The 18,293-nt window shown below is 43.0% G+C and overlaps 2 protein-coding genes across 2 annotated transcripts; both read right to left on the bottom strand.

Moving 5' to 3' along the window:
- Positions 1–3,900: 3,900 nt before the first annotated feature.
- On the bottom strand, positions 3,901–9,994 carry LOC142042209 (TRPM8 channel-associated factor 2-like). Its single transcript, XM_075051888.1, is given in 5 exon segments — positions 3,901–4,220; positions 8,663–8,902; positions 9,400–9,544; positions 9,546–9,613; positions 9,976–9,994. Coding segments are annotated over 5 exon segments (792 nt in total).
- Positions 9,995–12,777: 2,783 nt separating this feature from the next.
- On the bottom strand, positions 12,778–14,141 carry LOC142042207 (TRPM8 channel-associated factor 2-like). Its single transcript, XM_075051887.1, is given in 4 exon segments — positions 12,778–13,196; positions 13,199–13,541; positions 13,641–13,698; positions 14,110–14,141. Coding segments are annotated over 4 exon segments (663 nt in total). The 3' UTR covers positions 12,778–12,966.
- Positions 14,142–18,293: the final 4,152 nt, after the last annotated feature.

The following is an 18,293-nucleotide window of genomic DNA, read 5'->3' as shown; positions in this document are numbered from 1 at the left end:
TCTGCAAGTCTTAGAAATTTCCCAGTGGGAATCTTGTTGTGGAAGGGGTGGTGGTGTGCCCTGCTGGTTTTGTCCCACCTGCTCAGATAGCAGCCTAGGTAGAAAGGAAGGTTGTTTTTCCTTCTGCTGCTGACAAGCACTATGTCCATTGATGGCATCATCAGCAAGAGATGGAAAGAAAATGACAGGCATTTGCGGGGAGGGAGAGAGAAGCAAGAGTGGGAAAGAAACAGTACTGCGTTCTGTTTTCAGAAAACTTCTGATAAAAATGTGTGTCCCGAGTGAGCTGGAATATTTCTGCTGGTGCAAGTATTAAAGAAGACAATCATTGTGTCCATGGATGGCATTAGGCAGGAGAAGGCAAGACTGGTGCAGGTACCAACATCTAGCTCATAGGATCACATGAAAGAGGAGTGGTGGTGCAGCGTTTATCACAGTTAACAGTGTATTCACCCTCTTAAAAAATCCCTCATGCCTTGGAGAGCACTGCCACATGCTAGCTTACCTTCCTTCTCCCTTGCTCAGAGGAGTGACACCAAAACCTCTGGGAGATCACAGCAGTTAGTGCTGACATCAGTTGGGCAGTGGACATGTAAAGCAGTCAGTGTTCATGATTCTTCTGGTCAGACTTATTAATTACATCTGTACGCTGTGCATGCTGCTCTCTTTGTGTTTAGTTCTGACAGCTGATTTTTCTTCACAGAGACAACTTGGGTCCAACTTGGGAGCAAGGTGGGAGGTGTAGGATCCCACCAGAATTGCTGAGCTCTGTAGTTACTTTCTCAGCACCTGTACAGGTCAAGTGGGAGCCCATTCTATTGCAGTTCTTGTTCCTATTGCTGGAACGTTATATCAGACAATATGCAGGACTAGCTGATTTGAAGACCTCCCCAGCTCTTTTGCTGAAGAATCTGCTCAACTATGGCCCAGGAGATGTGGAGGAGTCGCAGAGAGCCTCTGACTCTGTTGCTGCTGTCCCCTGTGGGATGTGTCAGTGGCCTTAAAACAGCAAGATCAAGAATTCTGTAACATTCACTAAAAAAAGAAACCATAGCCACAAGACAAGCAACTGCTCGCCTCAGGATCTCAAAACGCACCATAAAAATTGGCTTGTTCTATATTCCATGTTTTAACAAAGGGGAAATTCAGGTGTGGCATTTAAGAATGGGCCATTGATCTGATTATTTATTAAATAGGCCATTGTAAACACACTCCAGTGCTGCTTTCCTGTCAATACATTCAATCCATGAGGTGAGGCGCCTGCTGCCTTAGATCCTTAGGCAGAGCAAGTTGCCAGAATTTTACATTCACTAGATGTCTGCAGATTTATTCTAGCTGAGGATCAAGGTGGTAACTTCACTGCCTGGACACCGTTTTGCTTCTGACATGAGCTAAAGCAGCAGTTTCTCACTATACATCTACCAGCTCTGAAAGCAGAGTATGAAAGCAACCCCTTTCAAAACATTAAACAAAGATCAAGGCCTTTCCTATGGTGTCCATCAAAGTTTTCCTTTGAATGATCATTCTCATTTCTCATTGCTGTAGCCGCAATTTCACCTGAGTTCTTCCATTTATTTCTAGCTTTATTATCTCCTAACATGTCTCTGTTTTTAAAGTGACTTTTTTCCCCTGTTCCTACTCTTCTTCTAATGATCTTAATTAACAAACTCGCATATCTGTAACAAGAGTAAATCTGGAACAGAGAATCTTTTAGAGACAAGGAAACAGAGGAAGAAAAAAATGGGAAGTGGTTGCTTTGCTTCATAGATATTAAGACCGCAGATATTTTCCCTTCTGTGGTTAAATTTACCCCTGTTAGGAAAGGAAGTAGTGGGACCCTAACACACAAAGGCAGACTTGGGAGGGAGCCGAGGATGTACTTACTGTTCTATCACCTGTACAACGTAGAGCTGCTTCTCGGATTCATTATAACACCATACCGTTCAGACACCATTTAAAACTATTGCAGAGCACTGGTTTTATCACAGACGATCACATTTTCATTTTCGTGAGCAAAAACTTGCTTAGGAGATACATTGCTTCATTGGATTGTCTGACCAACCGGGGAAAGAAACAGCCAGCTGCTGGGAAAAGCTCTCCTTGATTGGCCACCCCCAGGCATTAAAGAAAGGAGTCAAATTCTTCTTCACTAGATGAGAAAAGGTTTCTGCCCACAGGTTCATTTTTGCATCATTAGCATCTGGGAGCTTAGACTTATTTTGGTATTCAGAGAAGATTTCAATGAAGGCTTCCCATCCAAAGGCCTCATGCAGGTATGAATCATAAGAAAAGAGAAACAGCACAAAATATATTTATGGAAGCTTAGAATTACTCTACCTGCATTCTTTACAAAATCTTTTACTAAATTCTATTAGCGATCTTTTTACAGGGTATTTTTCTTTCTTTTTTTATAAGTGTAGCTACCTGACAAATTCTAAATACCTGCTGAAGAACCAGAGTAGCCCTTTAACACCATCAGACTATTCAACAAGCCTATAGTTCTAATATTCACACAAAACCAAAACCCAAGTATTTATAAAAGTGCTTTTCATCCTGAAGGGCATGGCTGTGCTTAGAGGCTTGATTGCTATTTTTTTTTTTTACAGTTGTTACAATTGTTTGAAACAAGATTGATAAAAATATTAACCCTCCTCTGCATGCTTATAAGTATGCATATGTATAATACATCTGCATACTTATAATACATAAGAGTCTCTTCTCTCAGCACAAAATACAGGCTCCCTGCTTGGTGACTCTGCACTTGATGTTTGTACCATCAGTTAATCCTGGGTGCTACTGAATGAAGTAGTGCACCAACAAAACTGAAAGACCGGCTTAAATCTAAAAAAAAAAAAAAAAAAAAGGAAAGAAAGAAAATAGAAGAAGAAACAATTATCAATGATCAGAAGTCATCTTTGGTAATGCCCAAAGGCTGTGGTTTACCGTTACATCCCAAACCAGTACATTCCACAGACCAATGACCTTTGCACTGTGCTGACATCACAAATGACTCAAAACAAGCACATTTTTTGAGGACTGCTTCAAAAACTTTTCCCTGCAGCCCTGGGTGTCCTGCTGAAGTGTGCTACTCAGAGAGAGATCAGGACTGACTCATGTTGGTTTGTGGAATCCTATGAGCTAGCACACTGTCATGGTTTAACCCCATCCAGCAACTAAGCACCACATAGCTGCTCGCTCCCTCCCCCACCCCCAGTGGGATGGGGGAAAGAATCGGGGGGAAAAAAAAGTAAAACTCATGGGTTGAGATAAGAACAGTTTAATAGAACAGAAAGGAATAAAATAATAATGATAATAATAACAGTAATAAAATTACAATAACAATAATAAAATAACTGGAATATACAAAACAAGCGATGCACAATGTAATTGCTCACCACTCACTGACTGATGCCCAGTTAGCTCCCGAGCAGCTATCTGCCCCCCTGGGCCAACTTCCCCCCAGTTTATATACTAGACATGACATCACATGGTATGGAATACCCCTTTGGCCAGTTTGGGTCAGGTGCCCCGGCTGTGTGCTGTGCCAAATTCTTGTGCCCCTCCAGCCTTCTTGCTGGCCGGGCATCAGAAGCTGAAAAATCCTTGACTTGGTATAAACAATACTTAGCAACAACTGAAAAGGTCAGTGTGTTATCAACATTATTCTATACTAAATCCAAACCATAACACTATACCAGCTACTATAAAGAAAATTAATTCTATCCCAGCTGAAAGCAGGACACACACAAAGATGCTGTTGGAGACTAATAGTCACCAGAGAGAGATAATCTGGGGCAGGGATCAAGTGGTTGCAGAAAGTGAGGAAAAGGAAAGAAAGAGCGCTGGATTAAAATGATCAGTTTATAAATCTCTTGCAAGCTTAATTTGCCTGCAGATAGGTCACCATGCAGTAAATACTTCCCAGTCCTTCAGCTGTGCACTGTTTTCAATATAATCTTGAATCCTCCTCTTTCTAAGTTTTAGTGCAAGTGTATTGTGGGCCTTAACTCTTGAGAACACAGTCTCATTCATATAAACAGACCAGAGACTGTAGGTGCCTGCAGTGGTGTGAGGGGGAAACTCCCATTCAGATTGCTGCTGATTGTGGCCCAGCTGATGAATGGCACCCCAAAGGCCGTTGGTTTGGAGGGACTGCACATCTACCGTCTCTGTCACTGACTCCAAATGATGTGTGACTGGACAGCCAGCATGCATCCAGCCTGCAGGAAAGGTAAACCACAAACAGTCTTGGCAATCTGTCTGGGAAAGCTCATGGGATGGAACACAGCAGTAAGAAAAATACAATTAATTCTCCTTACGTTAACTCATTCTTGGACTTGTTTTTCATGCGTGGATGCTGCTCATGATGTGCTTCCACCCCCTGTGCTGGAGCATCAAATGTATCAACCACAAGCAAAAGTTTAATGTGCATATTTTATGCTGTTCTGCTCCTCGGCACTACCCAATGCAAACAGCAAAAAAGGCCAAATGACTTCTGCCAGAGCTACAGACATTGCAGATGACCGTACTCCCAGCTACAGGAGTGGAGAGGAGATGTGGAAATCTAATTTCTGTTGACACCGGTGTTTTCTTACTTTCAGATCTGGTGAGGAAGATGCTATTGCCAGGACAGTTTGTATCCTTGTATAGCCAAATAACTGTACGGTTTGTGTTGATGAAAATGACCCCAGCACCCTCCCCAGCTCCCCTAGAAACTCTGTAGTCTAAGTTCTGGCTCTGGAGGAAATACATGGGGGAAAAAAAACCTCGTGATAAATAGCAGACACAAATAAAGTAGAAAAATGGATTATTTTTCCTGAAGTGTTCCCAAAGAACACTTCGAGATTTTCATCTTGAAGGCAGGGGACTAAAATGCTTCATTTTAGCTCAGCTCAGCCCTGAGCCGTCAGTCCTGCCTGAGCAATGTGGTAGCTGTGCCTGTCCCCAGCTCTGTCCCCATGTCTGGCCACGGACCCTCTTGACCCAGACCCTGATCCACGGTCCGATTCCCTCCCTTGGTTTCAGACATGCCTCATCACCGTGGGCCTGTTCGGTAATCACCGGGCTGTGTCTCACCCTGGTTACCATCACTGGGCCTGACCCTGACCCGCGGACTGATTTCCTTGCTTGACCTCAGACCTGCCTCATCGCTGAAGACTTGTTGGGCAATCCGGACTCTCAGCTGACCCCGCGGTGGTGCCAGGTCCACCCTGCTCGTCTCACCCAGGTGTTGTGGCATGGCCCCCCCGGCGAGGCACCTCTCCTGCTGCCTGTGTTACGGCAGTTGGCTCCTGGCTGCCTGTCCCTCGGGGAGCAGCCAGCCTCCACTGTGCCCTGACAGCGTCTATTGTACCAGAAAGCAAAACGTGAACTGGTTGGGTTTTGGGGTGGTTTGGTTTTTTTTGTTTTGTTTTGTTGTTGTGGTTTAACCCCAGCCGGCAACTAAGCACCACACAGCCGCTCACTCAGTCCCCCCCACTAGTTGGGATGGGGGAGAGAACCAGAAAATAAAAGTAAAACTCACAGGTTGAGATAAGAACAGTTTAATAGAACGGAAAGGAAGAAAATAATAATGGTAATAATAATAAAATGACAATAATAATAGTAAAAGAATTAGAATATACAAAACAAGTGATGCGCAATGCAGTTGCTCACCAGTCGCCGACTGATGCCCAGTTAGCTCCTGAGAAGTGACCCCTTCCAGCCCCACTCCCCCCAGTTTATATACTGCGTATGACGTCACATGGTATGGAATACCCCCTTGGCCAGTTTGGGTCAGCTGTCCCGGCTGTGTCCCCTCCCAACTTCTTGTGCCCCTCCAGCCTTCTTGCTGGCTGGGCATCAGAAGCTGAAAGGTCCTTGACTTGGTATAAACACACCTTAGCAACAACTGAGAACATCAGTGTGTTATCGACATTTTTCTCATACTGAACCCAAACCATAACACTGTACCAGCTACTAGAAAGAAAACTAACTCTCTCCCAGCCAGAACCAGGATATTTGTGAAGGCAGATTGTCAGTGTTTTTAGTAAAGCAGCTCTTTACTATTTAAAAATATTCCATAGTTCACTTCAGCTTTGGATAGAACTTGCTGCTGATGGCCACAGTTACTACTTCACAATAATTGTCATCACTTTGGTTCCAGTTTTGCTGTTTCTCATGCTGTTTGTAAAAAATCTTTTTTTTTTCAGAAAAGACAAAGAGACTTAACATACTACTTAATATCTCCCACGAGTGTCTCAGTATTGCTAACTACCATAACCAGTTTTAAAAATCACATTTCAGTAGCTTCTCATAGGAATTTACTATCTTTAGTTCTTTTTCCTTCAGTGCCAATTCAATAGGCTCAATGGACCCTTCACGGGTTTCTTACAGCTCCATAATAGTGCAGGGAGGATACAGAGCCATCCACATCTCTGAATATGTACTACTCTCCACTTATTTCAGCAGGCATGGTAGAAGCTTGAAGAGTTTTATATGTTGGGTTCTACCAGTGTGGCCTCTGGTGGACATAGCTGTCTATCACATGGTGAGTATCAGTTAGAGGGCTGGAATACATTAAGAGAAGGAGCTACATAAATCTATAATCCAGAAATCTTTGTTTCGGAATGCAGCTTCACTCAGAGAATGGCAACTACCTAAACAACAAGTGTTTCTCGGGGCAGCTTCTCAGTTGGTGCAAACTCATTCGAAAGATCTTATTCACAGCAGCTATGAATTAAGTCTGCGTGTGTTCAGAGTCATGCTAGTTTTTAACACTCCTATTTCTCTACAGCTCAAGGAAAGGGAGAGCTAGTGGCTTAAAGTTCACCTCCACCTGTAGACATCCAAGGATTTTAAACTCTGGCATTTGGAAGTCAGTTCTTCCTCTGCATCACTAAAACTACTGCAGAACAGCCACTTGTGTCAGCACAAAATCTACTGATTGGCCTGGGTCATACGCAGGCCACGGTTTGCTGGCCAGGCTTATGGAGTCAATACAGCTAAAACAGAGCAGGGAAAGGGATGGACTCTGCTCGCTGACATGCACTGCCAGACGAACTGCTTGCTCATCCTTTATACCTGTACAAAACTATTCATGACAATTATGTTACCTTTGTGTCCCGAGTCTGAAATTTCAAATAGAGCTGTCATTAATGGTAAGAACCAATGAGAAAAATATAATACTCCCATGTTCCCTGTTGAGATTGAGGGGTTAGCAGTTACAAAAATTAGCAACCGGCATGTTATCTAAACACAGTTGTTGCAGAGTCACTGACAGATTACAACTTCATTGTTAAATTCAGAGCCATATTTGGCCAGATGTAATGATTGATTATTCCAATAAAATCCTTCTTATGTGAGGATATGCTTGGAGGAGAATATGCAGCATGGAAACATAAAACCTATTCATCATGGAATCATGGAATCATGGAATGGCTTGGGTTGGAAAGGACCTTTAAAGGTCATCTAGTCCAGTCTCCCTGCAATGAGCAGAGACATCTTCGACTAGACCAGGTTGTTCAGAGCCCCATCCAACCTGACCTTGAATGTTTCCATGGATGGGATATCTACAGCCTTTCTGGGCAACCCGTTCCAGTGTTTCAACACCCTCATCATAAAAAATTTCTTCCTTATATCTGGTCTGAGCCTACCCTCCTCTACCATAAAACCATTACCCCTTGTCCTATCACTACAGGCCCTACTAAAAAGTCTCTCCCCATCGTTCTTATAAGCCCTCTTTAAGTATTGAAAGGGAACGTATTATTTATTTTCACTAGTGATTATAATTAACTGGTTATTAATAACTGAAGTGCAAGCTGTTTACACTCGAGCCAGCCTCTCTTGAGTTAGTCCTACTGGACTGATAGCGGCTACACCACAGGAGTTAAGCTGCTAGAGCTGTGGATCATTGACAGAGAGGTGGCCTGGGCAGCTGATGAACTTAATCAATTCAAGTGGTCGAAAACACCTCTAGTGTTGCAATCAAGTAGAGCTGAAAGCACCCGCCAATCCTACTGAGAAAAGTGCAATACTTGAACAAAGATTAATTGCAAATAATGGTGAGATTTGGCCTTTAGGAGCCTCCTTGCCACCCATAACAGGCTTCAGTTCCACTGGCCTACTGAATTGTCTTTAAGCAGCATGTTTCTTAAATGACAGCGAAATGCTGCTTACAACAAACTTTTCCCCCTACCACTGCCCTCACTTCCCCACTGATGTAAGTGATCCTGTGCCTGCTAACATCAGGGTCTTACTATATAGTAGGCTGCCTGTGTGTCTGTTACATACCTTAATTTAAGTTTCAAGATCTTATTTGTCCTGCCTAAAACAGCTACCTCTGTTTCCCTTCTTTCTGTTGCAGTTAGCATAAACTCACTCCCACAGTAATAAGAGTGACACAACAGAGTATACACGTCATTTGCTGGCCAGCCTGTCTCCCTCCACTGTGTTTTACCCTGGGATAGCCTCGGATTTAGCAGCAGAGTATGTTACTTCTGTGTACAAGCTTTTGACATTCACAGGAGATTCCTACTCTCACGAGCCGTCTCCTTGAATTTGGTGGGATTAACCTGCTGATTTGAGGAACTGCATGTTCTTGTGATAATATTACTGCCTTGGGTAGTTCCCTTACAAATACCCATCACAGATAAAGACAAAATGTTCTGGTTATTATACTTGCCATGAGATATCTGGACATCTGCCACCATCCTCTCTGGCCTTGGAAAAGTTGCTGGGATGGTTGCTAGTCTGGCTATTGCATTCATCATCTTGTTCCAGACGGAAGGCAGGCTCTCTGGGTTGTCCGTGTGGCGTACATCAGCAGCTGGTACTGTCAGGATGATGCTCTCTCTGGCCAGCTCAGCCCAGGGGACCGGGTACTGACAGATGGTGGACTGCCGGGCAGAGATGTCAGTTTTCCCTAATTCAGCATTCAGGTGAAAAAAGGTAGCCAATTTAAAAAGAAGTTTTAAGTGTGAAGAGAGAGGAGAATCACCGTAGCTAAAACCCTCTGCATAGCCTCAGAAACAGTAAATTAATCTAGATGTAACTGGGTTTTACTGAATCGAGGGGAGAGCCTGAGAATCTTGCAAGGGGTCCAGTCATCTTTGGAGACCCCACGTCTACTGTCACTTCAAGGGGTTGATGATATTCACTTTCTAGTATCAAGACACTTTAAAGGTCTCAGACATGCTTATACTGGGAATATGGAGAGGTGAATTCCTAAATGAAAGTCCTATCAATATACTTTCTGCACTGAGAAATACAAAGCTTTACACCAAGGCTTTCTTGGGGCATTAGTTATTCTGAGGTCTTCTCCATACACGACCACAAAAAAACAGAAAAAAATAGGCAAGCCATCAATACAGAAATATTTCTTGGCTCTCCTGCCTATAGTTAGGTTTTGGGACCATTTACCAAGCCTGAAGAATGGAGCCTCCATAGCCTCTTTAATTGTGACTGATATTTGGCCTAATGTGCTCTCCTTCGGCACTATGATATATATGAGGCCACCCCACAGACTAGAGACTTCCATGGTGTTTTTTTTCAACTTTGAACTTCTTTACCACCTAGGGAGGCTGCTTCAGCTCCCCAGCATAGCTGAGGTCATCAGTGTGACAGCCGATCTGCACTTGGTGGGGAAACACGGTCACCAAAATGCACTGCAACTCGGACAGGCTCGGGTAGCTCCCCTGCAAACTCAGTGTGTTCTGTAGCCACCATAGGCAACAAGACGCTCTTGTCTCAGCAGGGAAAAGCAACAGTATGCTACTATACGGACATTATTCTTCACCTCGGCACAGATCAATCAGATGAAAGTAGCATGAAAGAACTCAAGGGCAGACTTAAGCCCCGTGAAGGAGAAAATTGAAATGCTGGATCAGTTGCCAAAGAGAAGTAGAATTCTCTTTTTACAGCTCTGTTTGAAAGGAGGGATATCACTGGTCTTGAAGGAATTTCAAAGTTGGTTGGCCCCAGTTTTAGCACCCTTACCTCCCATCACAGCTACCATAGCTGTGCTGCTGTAAATGGATAGCATCAAGGTGAAAAGCAGAGCATGAGCAGAGCGTACCCTGATATGAAACAAGTGAGGAGAAAGGAAGCTGGGGAAGGGGATAACGTCCCCATTTAGAATAATTCATAATCAGTTTTCCACACACTCTCTGAAACACTGTAATGCCCACGTGGGCCAGCCATCACTGACTGAAGATATGGGAATCCTTGGTTCCCAGGCTAGTTCTGCCCAATTCTGTCCAAAGCTTGTCCTATTGCCCCTTTCAAAAGAAAAAAGCAACCCACCCTGCTATGGGATAATACTGTTCGGATAACTACCTCTACTGTAGTGTTTATTCCTTTTCACTTACAATTACATAGAGGTTGGTTTGAGAGTCAAGATATAAACGCCACAAAAATATATTTTACAGTGTGGGTGCTTGTTTGTCCTGATGACAAAGATAATAAAACTTGAAATAAAACAGCCTGGAGACCTTGAAATGAGGCAGGATGATAGCAGAAGACAGCAAGGTAGGGAAAGTAAGGTATTTTTATAGTGGGCAGAAATATCTAGTAGTCTCCTCCACATAGACAACATTCAACCTTATTATTTCTCATCCTATTCACTGTCAATACAGGGACAGGGATTATTCCTTTAATCTTGAAAGCAACAATATAGGTGCTTGTCTCGTTTGACCTCTGCTTTCTCTAGGGGAATGGAGAAGGGCAGAGGGGAGGTATGAGACCAACGTGAGATGGCCAAGTACGGAGCAGATAAAAATTAGAGGTGTGTGTATTACAGCTGCATAGGGCAGTCATTTCTCAGGACAGAAGTGAGAGAGTATAACTTGAGAAATATAGAAAGAGGTTTATGATAGAAGAAACTTGGGGAGAAATTGTTTGTGATTCAAGTCTCTGTAAGGTCAAGACAAACTTCAAAGATATGAGAATGGAAGCAAGGAAAGTTCCTCTGACTGTAATGAGAAACAAAGGCAAATGTTCACCTTCAGGTTAGCTGCAACAGCAGAAGCATGAAAATGCAGAGTGGCTGTTCTTCTGGGAGGAAGATAAAGCCCAGTGCTTCTTCACGCTTCTGGACCTTAGAAAGAACCACAGGCATTATCAAGATAGAAACACGTCATATGATAGTCTTCAAGTTACAGATAAAATTTAACAGCAGCTTCAATTCTAATTCCAATAAATTAGTTTTCTGAAGCTTTCACCCTTGTGGTGAATCCTTCCGCATCTGACCGACAGCTAATGCTGAACTTTTTTTGAGAAGTTTGAATTCTTCATGTTTTATGAGGGAATTGAGAAAATGCAAGGAAATTTCAAACCATACTATCAAGGTAACCCTGCCCCACCTTCACGTCATAAAAGTTAGTTCGGTTTGATAAACTTGCTATCAAAGTGACCTTTCTGGTAAAATTTTATTTAAAAAAACCAACAAGCCAAACATTGGAAGTGAAGCTTGTTTCTGAAAACAGTGCAGCACAATCTCTAAAATTTGTGATTTTTATATGTCCAACTAGATACACTCTATAACAGCGTGGGATTTTTTCTTTCCAGAGAAGCTCTCCTCAAGCAAGACAAAATGCACGGCTCCATGCAATGACATCTTCAGGTGAAATGTCATTGCACCTGAATTTGACAAAGAGCAGTAGTGGTGCTCCACATCGACCAAGAATTTAAATCGCTTCCTCTGGAAACATTTATGGGCCATGTGCCTGGACAGCTCCCCTATTGCATAACCAAAATTCATTCATCATCTGATCAAAATTGTACCCAACAGAAGATCAAATGATCAATATGTCAGCATCCATCATAAGACTGAGGTACTTCTGATTACATGGTGACCATGCAATCCCAGCAGAAAGCTGGGGCAGGAAGGAAGCAGAGAGATTTAGGCTATTATATTTATAGATTACTTGGTCAGTCTGATTCCATTCCACAGTTTGGGTGCTGGTGAGGAAGGAAATAGAAAAATATCCCCTATCTTCATTTATTCCATTGATCTGAGCAGTTACAGTTGGGGATGTAGTAATTTCTGGAAGATTTTGGTTGGGAGCACATATTTGTTTTTGTACACCAGGGAAGTTGTCATAGAGGTCTGCATCTGTGTTGATTAAAACCCTTTCCTCAGAGCTGCCTTTGACTGGGCTGTCAGCACTGACATCAGGACCGCCCTGGGAAAGCAATAGCTTAGCCATCTCCTTCTGAACAGAGCAGATAGCTAGGGAGGTCTGAGCTGGAATCCTCAGGAACACCGTTGAGTCCTGTGCCAATTTCTCGAGCCAGGAGGAATATGGTGGTTTTAGAGCTGCCTTTTTCTTGAGGTTTTGCTGAAATTGGAAGAGTGCCTTGCGAAAGTGATAGTGTGAGAAAACCTCGTCAGGATGTAAGACTGGCTGACGATGGTAGTATGTTATCTCCTAAGATACCAGCACCAAACTTTTACAGTATTTTGTTCCCAGGGAACCCAGCAACGGCACTGTCATCATGTATTGGGTCTGGCTGAGATGGAGTTAATACTCCCCACAGCAGCCCTCATAGCACTGTGCCCTGCATCAGTAGCTAGAGAGGTGTTGATAGCACACCAGTGTTTTGGCTACTGCTGAGCAGTGCTGGCACAGCATCAAGGCTGTCTCCCCAACATTTTTGCCCTCCCCTCAATGGCAGGCTGGGGCAGGGCAAGATCTTGGGAGGGGACACAATCAGGACAGCTGACCTAAACTAACCAAACAGATATTCCATACCATATGACGTCAGCTCAGATATAAAAGCTAAGTAAAGGGAGACAGAGGGGGGGCATTTTGTCTTCCGGAGCAACCACTACGCGTACCGAAGCCCTGCTTCCCGAGAAGTGGCTAGACATCGCCTGCTGATGGGAAGTAGAGAATAACATCATCTGTTTTTTTTCTTTGCTTTCGCACGCGCGACCTTTGCTATCACTGTATTAAACTGTCCTTATCTTGACCCACGAGCCTTCTGTTATATTTTCTTCCCCCCCAGCTGAGGAGGGGGAGTGATAGAGCGGCTTTGGTGGGCACCTGGCATCCAACCAGGGTCAACCCACCACACATCAGCATTCCCTGCAGCCCAGGACCATGCCTGTCCTCCAGCCAGCAGATCACCACCCCTTGAAACAAACCCATGAATCTTCTCCACCTCCTCATCACTGTAGGCTTTGTAGCAGTACACACTCAGGTTTTCCTTAAGACGTTACCTTGCAGGGCTTGCTCCTGGCTTAGGAGAGTGAAAAAGTCCTGCAGATCACCAGCAATACCAACTTGTCCTCCCTTCCCAGCATCAAGCCAACCAATGGCATTGAGGATAAAGGTTTTCATTGCTGATGCTTGAAAAAAGTTTTCATGAGCAAGTACCACAACGCAGCCCCTGCCATAGTGTGCAGCTGCAAGGAATGCCTGGTGGGAGTCATTCATAGCAATGGGAAATGCTAATGCACCATGGAGGAGTAGATGGGAGGGGACACTGCCATCTTCTATCTTGAATTCAGTCAATCCTTTCAAAAGAACTTCTAAATTTTTTTTTGCATCCAATCCATGCTGTTCTCAGAGCAGGGACAGGCAAAACCAGGCCACTAAGGGCAGAACAGCTTTACACCCGCATGCAGTTTAATGCATGCTGGATGAGAAAGGCCCTACCTCAATAATGTAAACAGACGTGGAATTAGCAGTGTCTTTGGCACTGAAGTTGGACAAGCTATCCAGAATAAAAGGATTAGAGAAAAAGGGCATGGTAGAGACCATAAATATCAGAGGTGGCTTGCTGTGGAGACTCTTATCTCCCTCCCCATCCCCAGCGCTGCCTCTCAGAAAAGCTGACTCTCTGTCATATGCAACAGGGAAGCCCGTGAGGGTGCACGACGGTACCACACACCAGCCACGTGGCCATCGCTGGACTTGGATTTACAGGCACAGCCATGTGCTTCAGCTGGGAGGAACTGGTAGGAGGATGCTTCAGTTGGAATTTGCTCTGACATCCAAAATCATCTGTTACAGTTTAAGCCACCAGTCGCCAGGTCTTTTATACTATATAGATGGCATTGTCCCTTGCTACAGGGGTCAAGCATTTCCTCTCAGACCACAGAGGTTTGGTAGGTGCCTGACTTACCCATGTCCCTTCCACGGCCCAATGACAACCATGTCCCTTCCCTTTGAAGCTGCTGCTATTTGACACATCCTTGAACCTCTCCTCTGTGAGCATTCTGGGACATCTCAAAGCACAGCCAGAAATACACATCTCCATTGACAGAGGTCTCCGAGTTTCTTCTTCTCTTCCACAATATTAACATAAATGAAATTATTCTTCTGTATTTCTACACTGTTCCTCCACTGAGCAGTTTAATCTATCATGGAGCTCATGACCCTGTTACTTGTTTTTGAGGTACTGTGAGAATTTCAGGGAGCTCTGTTTTGAAAACACATTTGTTGGGTGTGTGGAAAAACGCTTCCTTATGAGGTAGCTTAAAGTTAATCCCTTGGCTACAGTTAAGTTTTTGTGCAATAATTTCCTCTGTTTTGCAGTCACATATGTATATTTCAAACCACAGGACATTCAAATATACTATTTAATCCCACACTTGTCATAGGATTGCTTTTGGACTGGTCTAATCCTAGGAGCTGGATCCCAGTTTAGATGTCGTATGTCCCACACATACCTTTAACATTCTGCAGAAACAGCAGCAGCGGCTTCTGGCTGATTCTGTGCCTGGCCTTGTATTTTCCCATTTAAGAAATGGCAGTAGGCCATGCACCCCTGCCCTGTAGGTTGCAGGTAAGTTTTTCAACCCATTAGCATGAGCTGGACCATATTGAGTTTTGCCTAGGTTTATTCGCAGACAATTTGGTGAGGCCATATCCCTAACCAATACCAAACACTGTGCACCTGCCAAGTCCTCTTGGTGATACCCAACACCACTGTGCTATACACCTTGGTCAACCCGTTTATCTTTGGGCCCTCTGCTGCTTATGGGTCATCTCAACCACATGTCAGCTTCCTATATGAAGGCTGGAGCATAGCCATAATCTGTCTACATCAGTGCACACATCAGTTCTGCACCTAAGCTCACAGACGTGCGCTCTGCGTTCCTGATGATGGATCACAGAGTCGCCAAACTTTGTATTTCAGTTTCATCTTGTGTAGAGGTTCTGACTTCGCTGATTTAGGGGAGAAGTGTGATGTAGCCAGTCCCATTGAATTCAATGCCCCAAGCAACTCCCAAAGAAATGATCAAGGTCGTCAGCGTATTGAGCTCAAAGTCAGTGACACTGAACCTCCTTAGGAGCTGGAGGAAGAAATAGGTCCAAAGACCCAAGTAGCTGATGTACACGTTAGCCACATCAAGGAACCACATAATGGGAGAGTCCCAACCTGATGTTCTATCAACTTTTTACCTCCTGGGCTCTTATTCCACCACCTCCTTTAACCCCAAATAGTGGCCATGCTGGACAAAGACAAGGCTTCTGATTTGGAAGCACTTGTGCTCTCAGCCAGCCACCAATATTATTTTGCATTTTTCCCTTACCAAGGGCCTCTCAGTATAATTAATTACCAGCTGTTCTTCCTATTCTATCCAGGCACAGAACCCATCTGAATTATTGGCAATGCAGGAGTTAATCCAGTGTTACACAGTGGGGACAATTTTTACTGTAGAGGCAAATGCAGAAAGTAACGGCTATTGATTAATTTATGTAGTCCAGGGTTTCAGTAATGTCCCCTTCTTTTACCCCTTTTCCAGGTAGGTCCAAAAAGGGAACATAGGCAAATATTGCATACAAGAAAGATAATATCAGATACTTAAGAATGCAATTCATTTAATCCATTGGTGAAAAGAAGTCTCATCTAAGTAGTGGATTTTTGGATTACAGTTTCATGAAAGCCCACTGATTTTAAGCAATGTGAACTATCAAAAGGTATGTCATGCCACCCAAGCTGTGCTGTACTGTTTCTTTTTCAGAAAAGAACAGAGGACATCTACCAGAATTAAGTCTCTATACTCTGCAAAATGCTGTTTATTTTGGAGGGCACGGTACTCAGATGCTTACTGTTATGAAAGGCAACTTAAGCCTAAACCAATGCTCTAATTTGGTATGATGATTACAGGGTAAGGCAGCTCCCTCAGAACAGCCTAAACATCTGCAGTCCTGTGGCCATTCTGTGATGAACTCTTGTCAGTGGGCATGTTTCTGTTTTGCTCTGCACAGGCTTTAGCCAGGCTACTGCTTGCACTTCTGAACTCCTACAGAGCTCTGTGCTATGGCAACTACTCCAACTCAGGACAGTTTAAAGATGCCTTTGGTTTGCATAAGCTGCAGTTCTACCAGTAGATCTAGACAAAACCTGTACCACAGAGCCAGTGCCTTCGCCACAGCCTGCATAGCCAACGTCGTGCTTTGCCTCTGAAACACTGTCACGAGGGACTTTTTCTTCAGTGCGTCAGCGATCAGAACAGTTTCTTCTCAGTTGTATGATTTTTTTTCCTGAAATCACAGTCATAATAAAGTTCCCACTTTGAAGGTCCTACATCTGCCTGGTTGAATCCGGATTATCACAGTGGAGAACAAGGAATAATTCATGAAAATAACCCAGATCTATACATTTCCCTACAGGGTGTTGAATGCTAAGTACGCCTGATCTGAAAACATCCACAGATCTTGAATTAAGTCATGGTATACTTTATGGAAAGAAGCCACCAATATCTTAATAATGCAAGATCATAATTTATACTATTCCTATCAAATAGAGTACACATCTACACACATAGTAAAATCCCTGGCTCTTACACATGTTATACTTCACGATGAAGTCACTTATTTTCACTTCTCTCTGTTATAAACTTACTAAAACAATTTCATGTTTCATACCAAGGCAGACAAATTCAAAGTAGAATAATGACTGCATATGTTTATAACTGAACAATATCAAATTGGGAAATTGTATACATATATATGTAACAAATTAATTTCTATTTATATTCCTACTTTGTTGTCTTTATACGTCTAGATACATACAAAAACATGTAAGAATACTAAAACAATGTTATTATTTCAGTTGCAAAAAGTAAGATCACCAGGTTTAAGGGTGCCATTCTACTTTAATGCTGCCTGATTGCCCATCTCTGCTATACACTGAATGAGTTTTATCTTGGGAGGAAAAAGCATCTTAGATGACACAATTCAAAACTATGATCATGCATATGTATAAAGTCTCATAATTCCTACATTAAGTCAAGTGGTTTTGATAAAAAAATGGGGATCTAAGGTAATACATGCAATGCAAGTAACTTACTGCAAAAATAAACCTCTAATGCTTGCAATATATTTTACTTGCATTATAATGTTTTGTATTCTCTAGTTCCCATGTAGCAGTCCCCTTTTAATCCTAAATAAATTTTTAAAAAATAAAATAGAGAAGGCACACAGCCCCAGACAGCAGTGACTTTGACCATTTGATTGATAAAAAGAGACTGTGTTTAACAAAACAATTCAGGAGGAAATATAGAGTATGTTCAAAAGGTCAGAAGCAAATCATGGTGGACAGTGAGCAGAGCGAATGAACAAAGCAAAGTTCCACGTAACTGTAGTACAGAGAACAGCAAAGGGCAAGACAAAAAAGGGGAATTGCATTTTGATAGTGGCTGACTGAATTGTTCAGCTTCAGTTCTGACCCAAAGACTACTTAATGTTCTCTGTATAGCAGACCTCCATTGATTTCAGAGGATTTAGAATCAGGCACTGTATTAGTGCTGCTGTTCAGTTCAAACATGTGAATGAACCAAACAAATGGTGTTAAAAATAATGCTTACACCTTCAATTGGCTCTCTTTGGGCTTAACTGAAGGCTGCTCACTCAAAGTAGAGCTGTAACTTGCAAATAGAAGGACTTTAGCCTAAGGACTTTATTAAAAGTTGTTGATGAGGTTTTTTTAAAGGCAACCCTGTAAGTCTCTCACTGGCTCCTCCCTTCACTATCCTGTGTTTGTATCACAGGGCAGGTGGCACCAAAGGTGAGAACTTCTCTACAGGTGAACCACTGTGTGGTGCAGCTTTCACACCAAGCAGAATTATTTGTTTCATAAAATATTGTGCAAAAGGAACTATATTTCCTCAAAGAAAAGAGCCATTCCTGAATTCCTGAAGAGTTTTATTTAGGGAATACTGTGGCCCATTCAAACTTCAGTTCACTCACATAGCTTGCACTCTCCACAGTTCCATCTGACTGTCCAAAATCTCTGCACCTGCAATGGGCTGCATTTTTTTCTTGTGTAGGCGTAGCCTATCAAGTATTAAATCACTC

Source organism: Buteo buteo, chromosome 19 (genome assembly GCF_964188355.1).
Source record: "Buteo buteo chromosome 19, bButBut1.hap1.1, whole genome shotgun sequence".
Taxonomy (NCBI): domain Eukaryota; kingdom Metazoa; phylum Chordata; class Aves; order Accipitriformes; family Accipitridae; genus Buteo; species Buteo buteo.
This window is presented reverse-complemented; position numbering and strand designations above follow the sequence as displayed.